The sequence below is a fragment of the Populus euphratica genome, unplaced genomic scaffold (genome assembly GCF_000495115.2).
Source record: "Populus euphratica unplaced genomic scaffold, PopEup_1.0 scaffold394.1, whole genome shotgun sequence".
Taxonomy (NCBI): Eukaryota; Viridiplantae; Streptophyta; class Magnoliopsida; order Malpighiales; family Salicaceae; genus Populus; species Populus euphratica.
This window is the reverse complement of record NW_011500134.1, coordinates 59,502-71,550: the sequence shown is the minus strand read 5'-3', so window position 1 is coordinate 71,550 and position 12,049 is coordinate 59,502. Positions and strand designations below refer to the sequence as shown.

Below are 12,049 nucleotides of genomic sequence, written 5' to 3'. Positions count from 1 at the left end.
CCTTGTTTGTTTGCTGGAAAATAATTTTAAAAAAAACAATTATTAAAATGAATTAATTTCTGATACTTGGTAATATAATGAAAAATAAGTTGGAAAACAGTTTCTAATATTTGATTATGAGCTGGAAAATAACTTATTAATATGTTATTTTTTTCAAGTTTATTAAAATAATAAGGAACAAATCTTACAAATTAAATAATTAAATGAGAATGAAATTGAAAAAAATATAATTTTATAAATTATTTAAAATAATTTTATAAATTATCTCAAATAAAATAAATAATAATCAAAATAATAAAGATCAAATCTAAAAAATTAAAAAATTAAAATATAAAAAAAATTAAAATAATAATAATCAATATTGCATGAATTATTTCAAATAAAAATAAGTAACAATCAAAAGAATAAGGACCAAATTTGATAAATAAAAAATTTTAATAAAAAATAATAAATAAAAAGTAAATAGCAATTATAAAAATAAAGACCAAAATTAATATAAAAATTAAATTTTAAGAGATGAAATTGAAAAATAAATATTCAAAACAAAATATATATAATAATCAAAGGTTTAAGGATCAAATTTGATATAATCAACAACTAATGATATTTTTAAATTTTTCACAACTTTCATAAAGTGTTTTTCATCCAAATTTTTTAGGAAAACACTTTCTTGAAAACAAAACTAAATTTTTCTTTAACTAGAAAGTATTTTCCATCGACCAACTTTTCTAATGACAAACAAAAACAAAAAAAGTTTGGAAAGTGATTTCTCAAAAATCACTTTTCAAAAAACAAACACAGTCAAAAAAAATATTTTTCTAAAAATCAAACCAAATTTTTCATTGACTGAAAAGTGTTTTTCGTTAACTAACTTTTTTAATGGCAGACAAATATAAAAAAGTTTGAAAAATAATTTCCTGGAAACTACTTTCCAGAAACAAATATGGCGTAAGTTAATTTTTATTCTCACAAAAAATTTAATTTTTTTTTATATATACATATCAATATATATATATACATACACGTACATATAAAAGATAAGATAAGCTTTAGGAATTGTTTTTTCTTAGGTTTATTTTATTGCATTATATGTATGCATTGACCTATTCTATTCCTTTTCAACTAAAGTAAAAAATAATGATAATTGATATTTGTAAGTACTTATCCATAATAGTTTCCTGTAACAATGTTTTTGAACCTTTCGTTATATCACTTTTTTTTTTAGATTAGTGTGGGTGTCTGGGGCAGATTGTGTGCACCACGATTAATTTTACGGTCCACGAAATATCCTACAAATCCAGTAAACAGGTAAGGCATCGCATGAGTGACATGCATACCACAAAGAAAACTCAATAAAAATATAAAGGGAATAACTTATCACCTCTACTCCCAGTCGAACTCGAACTGAGATCTGAAAAAAAACAAGCAGTCCCAACAGCCATAGACCCACAACCCTGCTGGTTTCGTCATATTACTCTTGCTCTCTCGGTGAAGGGTGTTTGTTGTCGCTCCAAGCGGAGGTCTGGATAGCAGTTTACAAGGACAGTGAGTTATAGTCAAAATTCATATATCAATCTTGTCCGTTACTCTACAAGAAATAGTGATTGTTTACTCTAAAAAATTATTATGTACACAAAACTATGAGATTTCAAAAACAAATTAATGCTAATTAAAAAAAAATATTTTAAAAAAAATCTCAATTAAATTTTGTCCGAGCTAATCAAGTTTGGCAGAGTTTTTTATTTATCTTAATTTTTTATCAAATTAATAATTTTTATATTGGATGGACAGGTTTAACAAGTATAATTTGGTGGGCCTAATTTGACATGAGCTTTTGAGCTCTTATTGAATTGAAGGCATACAAGAAAGTTTCTACGGATGCATAAATTATTATATTTATTATTTTTTTTTTAAAATACATATTTATTTTAATAAATATGGAGCCCTTAATTTTTTTTAATATATTCATGGAGTAGCTTTAGTTTTTCTTCATATTAAATTGTTTTTTAGAAAATTAGACATGATCTTGAGTTATAATTTAAAAAAATTACTCGAGTTATATGTGAAAAGCTACTTATGACCTTAATTTATTTCATGTAAAGTAATTTTTAAGTTGTAGTGAGTTTTAAAAAATAATTTTTAATAAATAAAAGAACTTTTGTGAGAAAACTACTTTCCAATAAATTATTTTTTAACAAAAAAAAACAATAATTTCCCACGAAAAAGGTGTCTCTGTTTTTAATTCTTAAAAACATATTCCATATCTTTACACGTGTAACCTTACACAAAACTCATTTTCCTTGTCTTCACACACAAAAAACCCAAATATCTAACTCTTTAAGCAATACTATTAACTAATTTAGCTCTTTCATTAATTTAAAAAAATTAATTTGAGGTTTTCAAAAATGAAGTTAAAAAATATTTAACAAGGTTATATATCCATAATATTATATTTAAAATATTTATATTATATGTAAATTTATATTTTATAAAAATAAGCTATATATAAATATATGATATAATAAATTCTTTTTTCCCCATAATTATACATTTTATACCTCATTTTTTATTGCAAATAGTCAAATAGTTGCATTCATGTTAAATATATGTTAGATAAACTTAAAAAAATAAAAATTTAGATGTTGTTTTTCATTTCATTTTTTATGGTATAACTAAATATTAAAAATTATTTCCTAACTAATTTTTTATAATATTATCAAATATCAAAAAATAATTTATTTTTTTAAAATTCAATTTCTATAAAAATTACTTTCCAAAAAAAAATTGTCTAGCAAACAAGCAAACCTAATTAAAAATTCTAAAGTTATTTTTTTGGTTAAATTCCAAGTCAAAATTATACATTAAAAAATTTTAATTTTTTATGACTCGACCTAATTTGTTGATTAAAGATAAAGATTAAAAATTTGTTTTTTTTATTTCAAAAGTGATTTTTTAAAATTTTTATATTTTTTTGGTTTACTTCAAATTAATATATTTTTAATGTTTAAATTATTTTAATGTATTAATATTAAAAATAAATTTTAATAAAAAAAAATATTATTACAATAAATTTCCAAATAAAAAACTCTTTAAAATTTAATAACTATCGCAACATATAAAAGGCTGATGACTTTTTAGGCAGCCGTTTATTAAGAAAACAAAAGTAAGATAAATCATTTATATTTATCAGTATAGGCAAGACCTACCCTCCGGAGTCCAGAGCTCTTAGCTAAATATGCTAGGCTATGGGCTCAAGGATTACAGTTTCTAGAAATGTGATGGAGAAACCCCTTGTTTTATCTTTAATGCTTGAACAACGTTTCCAAAATAAGGCAAGTCTTAGACTGGTTTCTCGTGATCTTTAATAAGCAACAAGATTCTGCACTTTTATATGCAAGTCAAGAGCTAGGGCAAGCTGAAAGTCAGTCAGATACAGTATAGCTGCATGCAGCTTATGCCTAGATTACATGGTGGAAGGATGAGCCCCTTTTGTGAGCTGAAACCATTGCCAGCCCTTCTGCATGCCTGATGACTATACCAGCTCTCAGGTGTCATCAGCTATTAATTGATCATGCAAACTATTACTAGCTCTATTTCCAGGTCCGACGCTCTAAAATACAAGAAATGTTGAAGTTACAGTTTCAATTCAATTAAAGGTCATGTTTTCTGCCTCTTGCCTAATGGAATCAAAAAGCTTGGAAGAAAAATAACGTTCTCCAAAACTAGGGAATACAACCTGCATGGCAAGCAAAAGAAATAACATAATTAATTGAGTTGGATGCAAATTAAGCAATCAACTACTGTTTTAAGCGGCTGGTGTGCCCCTGACATGATCGTCCATACTAAGGCAGAAAAGCTAAGAAGGCGTAAACATGTATATTGTAAAATCAATCATGAGCTTTAATACCAATTTGCAGTAGGCAATAGAACTTACAACAACGAGTTTCCCAGCATTTTCTGGCCTCTTAGCTACCTTTATTGCAGCAGCAGCAGCTGCCCCAGATGATACCCCAACCTACAAGGGAAAAAGAAGTGAAAGATAAATCCTAAAATCTATCATGAATGGAAACTGCAGAAATGCTCATGGAGGGTTACTTTCTTTTTTCACACAAGATCATGGGAGGAGGATTTGATAGTTGTAACCTGGGAACCTACCAGCAAACCTTCTTTCAAGGCAAGCAGCTTGGTAGTTTCAATAGCTTCCTTACTTGATACCTAAAGAAGAATTACCACCAAAGGTAAACCTAGTCTCATGACAGTTTTCCATTCCACTGTTGTTGATAAAATGTAATGACACAAAAAGAGACTCATTAACCACCACTTAATATGTAGTTTCAAACTTACCTGAAAAACCTCATCTAGCATCTCAACATCCAAAACACTAGGAATGATCCCAGCACCAATTCCTTGGATTAGATGTGGGCCTTTGACATTTTTAACAAGCAATGATTACAAGAGAAACAATCATAATGAGAACATTGTCAATCTTAAAAAGAACGACATGGAGAGGGGAAAAATTTTAAGCTACGCAACGTTGATCATTTAACGGAAAAGGTATCATTTAACAGAAAAGGTTGATGTGTAGGGTTCTGCACTTCCTCTTGCAATAACCTTCAACACTAGAACCAACAAGAATTACAAATGGTGACAAGAATGCAACTGTATGTGAAAGAAAAAAGAACTAGAGCTTGAAAGAGTGTCATACTTACCATGTTTTCCTCCACTCAATACAGCACTTTCAACAGGCTCTATGCCATACACCTGCACATAAAGCACCCGATTGATATGAAGATTATCAGAACTCCCTCTCTCTCACTGTCTCAATTCTCAACACGCGCACAAGGATGCACAGCCAACCTTAATAGCTGCCTTTTTCTCCTTGAGGAATCTCCCAGCTCCAGTCACAGTTCCTCCAGTCCCAATTCCCGCGACCAGGATGTCGATTTCCCCTCCCGAGTCTTTCCATATTTCTGGGCCAGTGGTTTCATAATGTATCTATATAAATAAAAAACTAACTATTTTTGAAATCCTTTCATAAACCAACCCACACTCCAGAAGTTCCATAACATGATCATACCTTTGGATTGGCAGGATTTTCAAATTGCTGAAGCATATACCCATTAGGTGTGTTACTTAGTATCTCCTCAGCTTTCTTAAGTCCCCCTTCAAAGGCCTTGGCTGGATCAGTAAGGCAAACTTCAGCTCCAAGAGCCCGTAACACAATTCTTCGCTCAAGACTCATTGAAGCAGGCATGGTCAGTATAAGTTTGTAACCCTTCATTGCAGCAATGGCCGCCAATCCAATGCCGGTGTTGCCACTGGTAGGTTCAATGAGTATGGTCTTTAGCCAAAATTATTCAAACATATCCAGAAACAAGGGAAACTTGTTAGTTCTTACTTCTTAGTGACTGACCTACATACATACATACATACATACATACATACGTTCCCCACGTTTCACAAAAAATAACTAGGATTATCTATGTGTACCTTCCATTGCGTATACATGCATATATTGAAAAATTTGCATGTGATATTGGTGTTAAAATTCGTTAATATGACTTAAAGAGGACTTGTTGATATCTATGATTAACCTAATAGAGCATAGATATGCAGAATTTTTAAGACTAACCTTTCCTGGTGTAATCAAGCCCTTATCTTCTGCATCCTTGATCATACTATATGCAATTCTGAATGTCAAAAATGAAAATCCACAATATAAATTCCAAGATGAAAGGTTTCAGCTCTGCATTTACATGGAGAAAATATACAACTGACGAAGACAAGACCTGTCTTTAACACTAGAGGTAGGTTCCACCATTTCAAGCTTAGCAGCAATACGAGCAACGCAACCATCCACAACCTTGTTGAGATATACCATTGGGGTATTGCCTATCAGCTGCAGATGTCCCAACGAAAAAGGAAGAAGAATTTATCACAACATAAGCAAGATTGTTTTCATATAAGACTAAAAGCAACAAGGAAGCATGAGAAAATTTTACTTCAGTAACATCTTTCTTGATTTCACAGTTGTTCTCCATATCTTTCCAGGTAATCTGCAAGCATACAAGGAAGTCAGGGAGAAATAGAAAAAATGAAAGAAACTGCAAGTTGCAAATCTTAGGCATTCAATTGTGCGAGTAATTTCTCACTTCCAAGATCAAGTAAATAAAACCAGGCAAATACTTCTTATGGTTTTATCAACAAATCACAGATATGAGATATTCTTTTTATCAAAAGCCCCGAAATGATACATTAAATGTGATAATAGAACAGGTCAAGAATGTCCTCATGGAAAATTGCACGTCAGGAAAAATGTTTACAACAATTCACACAGCCAAACAATCCTTGAAGAAGTCAAATATTGAGAACACCCAACAGTTCATTTGCAACATAAAATCACCAAAAGCTCAAGGGATTCTTCATAAAAACTACCTAGTTGCAAAAACAAAGTATAAAACAGAGAATTTTTTGTGCTCACAAGTTTCTTTATAGAATTTTGACAACCAAATAGAGCAGACACTTACAATAGACAATTTTTTTAAAGAAAATCTCAAACCCAGATGATTCCAGAATACCAAAAGGAATTATAGCCAGCAAAAAGAGAACATTGCCAGGAAAATACCAAACTACTCAAAGGTCTAAAAAGATCAAAGATTGCATATTTCAGCTACCAAACCATTTAGCATATAAAAACCAGGTAGAGGTCTTACTATCAAGAATCAATCACAAGCACAGCATCAATAGAAATACATGAAAATTACGTACCTATTACTAGCAGTACAACACTGCAAATATTTTCAAGAAGGTATCTCCAGTGACTTTCAGCAGATACACCAGTAATGTGAGATGAGTCAGACCTGAGAGTATTTGAACTAGAAACCCTATCAGGTACCCATCCTATCATTGTCCGCATTACCAACCAGTGCATAAAGTTTTATATTATTCGATTAAGTCCAATCAAACAAGTAACAATCCGAATAATCACCCAATATCAGGAATAAATCACATTAAGGGAAAAGATTCCATAACACCACTTAATAATCAAGAAAATATCACACAAGAATGATAATTAAACCAGGAATTTAAGGTTAGGAGGTCTACATACCTTGATTAGAAGCTCAGAGACTAACATCAGTAAAAGAGAAAGAATCAGGGGCTGAACTGAATTAAATCATGTCAAACTGAAGATGCAGACATGGCGCTCGTGGCACATATATATACCATTCGAGATGCACTTTCCGCGCGTGTGCCTAATTCCGTGTCGGACCGGAGTCGAAGTCGAGGCATTGGAATTTATGCAGCCAAACGATCTTCATGGGACAGTGCGTGTTATATGTATCTGGTCGGTGGGTGGCATCAAGCTCCGCCAGAACTTGACGTAGCCCTCAGCACCCATGCATAAAACAGCTTATCTGTTTAACATTTCATGAGGAATATATCGTTTTACAGAGCTTTCATGTTGCTGCTATTACATATTAGGTATCAAGGTATCAAGCCATTGAAACTAACAAGCTGATTGCTTTGAAAGAAGGTTTGCTGGTATGCCTAGAACTGTCATGGACATCATATTTCTCCATTTATGATGAAAGCCTTTTCCATGTTGGTGGGAATATCGTCTGGTGCCACCACAGATGTTGCTATAAAGTTGGCAAAAAGACCAGAAAATGCTGGGAAACTGGCTGTGGCTAGTCACATTGGCTTGCTTCAAGTGGCATTTGAACTGAACCGAAAATTTACTAATGCTTCAAGTTGGTTAAATGCTGCAATTGCTAATGTTATTCAGTATGTTGGGGTTAATATTTTAACGGTCGTTTATGGTATTATATCCCCAGATATGATGATGATGATGATGAGGATTGTATTATATGCAGAGAAGCTGCTGATGGAAAGTTTTCACGTCGAAATGCCAAGAATCTAGTGAGAAATATATTGCCTAACATAAGCTCATTCAGAATTACTTCTATACTTTGACTTTCTATTCTGAACAGATTGTCAACAAAAACAAGGCAGTGGCAATGGGGGGAGAAATACTGATATAACTTGTCCTTTATGTAAGCAAATTCTATATTACAGGGGTCACCTTTTCTTCTCTTGCAGCTTTACTAAGAATATATGACAAGTGTGGTTTACAGAAAAGTGGAATTTCTAAACAGGTTGGAGATTGGGAGGGAGAGTTTACTCGGGTTATTTCTTTTCTGCAATACAAGTTTCTTGTTTATATCCTGCGAATACAAGAACTTGGTGCTCCTACATCTATCAAGTCTGGAAGGGAAGGAAAAATCACAGTGTGCTTGCCTCAAACAGTGGCATACGCCAATTTTTGGAGGGTTCTCCTTTCAATGGAGGAGAGCTCTTACAATTGTAGTTCAAGCTTTGCCTTATCGTATAGGGCTGTGGGATTTATTTTCCTGATGAAGAAGAGTCCTGGCAATTGCTGTTCCAAGCTTTTCTTTATCGCATAGAACTCCACATTCTGAATTTGTAAAAGGAAGACCAAAATTTTCAGTAGCCAGCAAAAGAACAGAATAGAAGAAAGCATGGTAGCAAACAAGAATGCCAACTAAACATAATAGGTAGTGGAAACTTAAGGCCCGCAAGAATACCTTCTGTTATGAATTTTATCAGGACAGAAACCGTTTCAATCTCTAATTAATGAATTATATCATGCTTGGCCATGATAATAGCATATACTGAAACAAGATCAAGAGGAAGGTTGTTGCCTGTTGGAGTTGAGCTTAAGGCTGGCCCAAGCTTGTTCAAACAAATCATCCCACATGGGATAAACAGGTGAAGAGTCAAAGGGCCACGTGTATAAATATAAAGCAGGAAACACCATTGAAACATACTTACCTGGACGGGGTCGATGGGTGATCAATAAGGTCCATGGCCTAGGTCAGCGACATCCATTGCACTGAGGATGGGTGCTGCCCTAAGGTCTCCCCAAGTGGGAGAGTCTACGTCAAAATTTGTGGTTGGAGGGGGCTGCGCAAGCCGCGGCCCCTGCCTAATTGTAGTTCCATATTTTCTATAGATTTGGACGTCAATATGAATGAAGCTGAGGCCCCTCGTAGCGGGCGCTGTCAGTCTCCTATTTCTACTTTGCTCGTAGATATTGAGGACGTAGCTGCTGATGATTCTGGGAAATCAGTTATCTAGTTCTTACAACTTGCTATGCCTCATCCAAACAGTACTTCATTGCTTGACCTCCCCTGTTAATGCAAGGAATATCTAATTGTGGAACTTCAACTTCAAATCAAAAATCCATCACTCGCCAGGTTTTCATCATTTCACTTCAGCACTTTCTACTGATTCTACAAAATTTGTCAGATGAATAGTCCCCATATGACATGGCCAGGTTTTCCTTATTTTACATCTGCACTTTCTACTGATTAGCTAAACATGAACTGTAAGGCCTTCCAACCACACAATCAGATTTATCAAGGATGATGGCCTTTGGCAGGATCTGTCAAGTAGAAGCAAAGGGTTATGAAGCTAATCTCACAATGCCAGCTTCATGGCCCTTGGCAGGATCTCTGTCAAGTAGAGCTAATTCCGTCGGGTATTACCCGTTGCAGCCTAAATAAGGACGCGCAGCCAATTTATATCAAACGTAACCAGAACCAAGACTGATTCTTGGTTATAAATGTTAATGTAGCCATGTCATATGGGGACTCTTCAGATGACAGTATCCATGGTCGACATGTGTACATACACACTTTTTGTTGGTGTATAATTGCATAATCTACGTGGCAAAACCAACAAACTTCTTGGATATAATTTTTTGTTTCTGATCTTTTCTTTAGTAATCAAGCCCTTCTCTGCGGCATCGAGATCATTTTACGCAATTTTGATCATTAAGAAATTGAAAGCCAACATTTTCTGTGCCTGTCTTTATTAACACCAGAGCAAGGATCCATTGTTTCTAGCTTGGCGTCAACACAACCGTCGACAGTTGTTGAGGTATGGCCAATCAACATCAGAGGCCTGCAAGAAAAAAGGGTGGCGCATACTACTGTCATTTGAGACCAAGATGACATGAACAGTACAAATGAGCAGCAGCTGATTATCTTCGGTAACATCTTTCTTGATCATGCCCTTGCCCTCCTCGGTTTCTTTCTGAAATACCTGCAACTTCAGAAATTTAGAGGATTGAGAAAAAAATGAAACAATGTGGACATAATTCATGAATAATATCTCTTAATTACTATTCTTAATTTATTTTTTCTTGCATTTTTTTTATTGAACTCATAACTTCCTGCTTTCAAAATCCATGTCATCAACTGGGCAAAACCCTTGAAATGGCAATTCAATATATTATGTGAACAACATCTTCCATTCGAGGTAAATCAGGTTCCGTTGTGAGGATAAGCATTAAGCAATAGCCCAGCTCTTTTTACAAAGTCAGATTGCTAACAAGTCTCACAGAATCGGCCAATAGGGGAACATTCATTGGTCTAGTAGTCATAATAGTCAAGAACAGAAAACTAAGATCCTGAAAGTCCATATTCCTATCCCAGAAAAACCATTAAAAAAATAAATCCTTTGAAGGCCATTCTTGTCTCCAGGAACTTGGAATGGAAATGCTTCATCATCTTTCATATTACCTTCCAAGAACACATAACTAATAATCTCAAATCACTCGGAAACAACCATTGTATTTGAGTTTCTAGTGATGCAGGGTTGGAGGAAGGCCTCGGAGATTACTCGACAAATCCCACATTGACAAAGGATAAATAATGAGATAAGACATGTAGTTTAAATTAGAAGCACATACCAACGTTGAACATACTTACCTGGACGGGATCAATGGGTGATCAAGAAGACCTATGGTCTAGGTCAGTGACTTCCATTGCACACAGGAGGGGTGCTGGCTTAAGGTCTCCCCAAAAGGGAGAGCCTGCGTCATAATTTGTGGTCGAGGGGGCTGCGCAAGTCGCGGTCCCTGCCTAATTCTAGTCTTAAATATCAACTATCTTCGTATTATTTCTTCTCGAGTTTTATTCCCTCTTGCATTGTAGGTTTTGGCAATTATATGTCATCACAGTTAAGCAGCAATTATCATCTGATATTTGATTGAAAAGTGTTAAAACTGTTCAAGTGCCAAGGGATGCATTCATTGAAAAGTGTTAACTGTTCAAGTGCCAAGGGATGCATTCAGTCAACAATTTTTTTTTACCTTTATCTAATGGTTATAAGAAAAAAAAGCCATTAGTTTAATTTCTGAATTGAAAGAGAGATGATTTCAACTTCTTAAATTTTGAAGTATGGCTTATGTGGCTCCACTGACAGTCATGATATCTGCCTCACATCTAATGGAGTCGAACAGCTGAGGATAGATAACGCTCTCCTGCACTGGTAAAGAACATGTACGTGCAGCAAGAAAATCAAAGTCTTAGCAGAGGTGGATTTAGAACATGTAATTATAATTTTTTTTGGTCAAACATAGATTGCTTTATGAGAGTAGCAAAGTATAATATACTGTCTCTTTGCTAGCCTTATCGCAGCACCAGGTGACATCGATACCTGGGGGAGAAGTCAAGATTCATTAGAGAACTCTAAAAAAAAAAACATGTTTTGAGAATTTGATTCTAGCTTGATGCCCTTGGATAGGAATCTCGAAATAGTAGTACGAGTACCAGCAGACCTCCTTTCATTGCAAACAGCTTGGCAGTTTCTGTTACTTCCTAAAGAGCAGCTCCTATGAGCCATATGAAAAGCTAAAACTGTTTTGCCCATTTATTTGTTTCTTATTTATATTCCAATACATATGTTAAACAAATAGTTATTTTGGTTATTTGTTTTGTTAATAATCATTTTTACATTTAACTGTAGAAATGGGTAAAACAATAGTCGTTGGCCAACAGCTATTTTTATAGCCAAAATAGCCGTTGGTCAATAATTTTTTTTTTTAAATATAAAAAAAATCTTCTATAAATACATGAAGAAAAAATTTATAGTTTTAAATTTTTATATTGTGCCTCATCCTTCTCTCAAATTTAAAAAAAAAACAAGAATTAATTATTCTCCGGTTAATTATTAACATCGG

At 33.7% G+C, this 12,049-nt stretch overlaps 1 protein-coding gene across 2 annotated transcripts; it reads right to left on the bottom strand.

Annotated features, from left to right (window-relative positions):
• Positions 1-3,319: 3,319 nt before the first annotated feature.
• On the bottom strand, positions 3,320-6,876 carry LOC105110442 (cysteine synthase-like). 2 transcript variants are annotated; one of them, XM_011005483.1, is made up of 11 exons: positions 6,769-6,876; positions 6,003-6,056; positions 5,790-5,899; positions 5,633-5,690; positions 5,078-5,341; positions 4,858-4,995; positions 4,710-4,761; positions 4,345-4,424; positions 4,156-4,215; positions 3,935-4,015; positions 3,320-3,736 (listed from the first exon to the last, which is right to left on the bottom strand). In XM_011005483.1, the coding sequence occupies exons 2-11, from the start codon at positions 6,039-6,041 to the stop codon at positions 3,647-3,649; spliced, it is 972 nt and encodes a 323-aa protein (XP_011003785.1). In that variant the 5' UTR covers positions 6,042-6,056; positions 6,769-6,876; the 3' UTR covers positions 3,320-3,646. The 2 variants fall into 2 exon arrangements, with proteins under 2 accessions (XP_011003785.1, XP_011003786.1); XM_011005484.1 differs by lacking the exons at positions 6,003-6,056; positions 6,769-6,876 and having other exon boundaries at positions 5,078-5,318; positions 5,790-5,823.
• Positions 6,877-12,049: the final 5,173 nt, after the last annotated feature.

What these genes read in the sequence shown, in the direction of transcription:
- LOC105110442 (XM_011005483.1), bottom strand. Translation starts at nt 6,041, where the DNA reads ATGGAGAACAACTGTGAAATCAAGAAAGATGTTACTGAA. An exon ending in AAAATCCTGCCAATCCAAAG is followed by an intron (nt 4,996 to 5,077) that starts GTATGATCATGT and finishes TTATTTATATAG; the next exon opens with ATACATTATGAAACCACTGG. An exon ending in ATGCTGGGAAACTCGTTGTT is followed by an intron (nt 3,737 to 3,934) that starts GTAAGTTCTATT and finishes CTTGCCATGCAG; the next exon opens with GTTGTATTCCCTAGTTTTGG.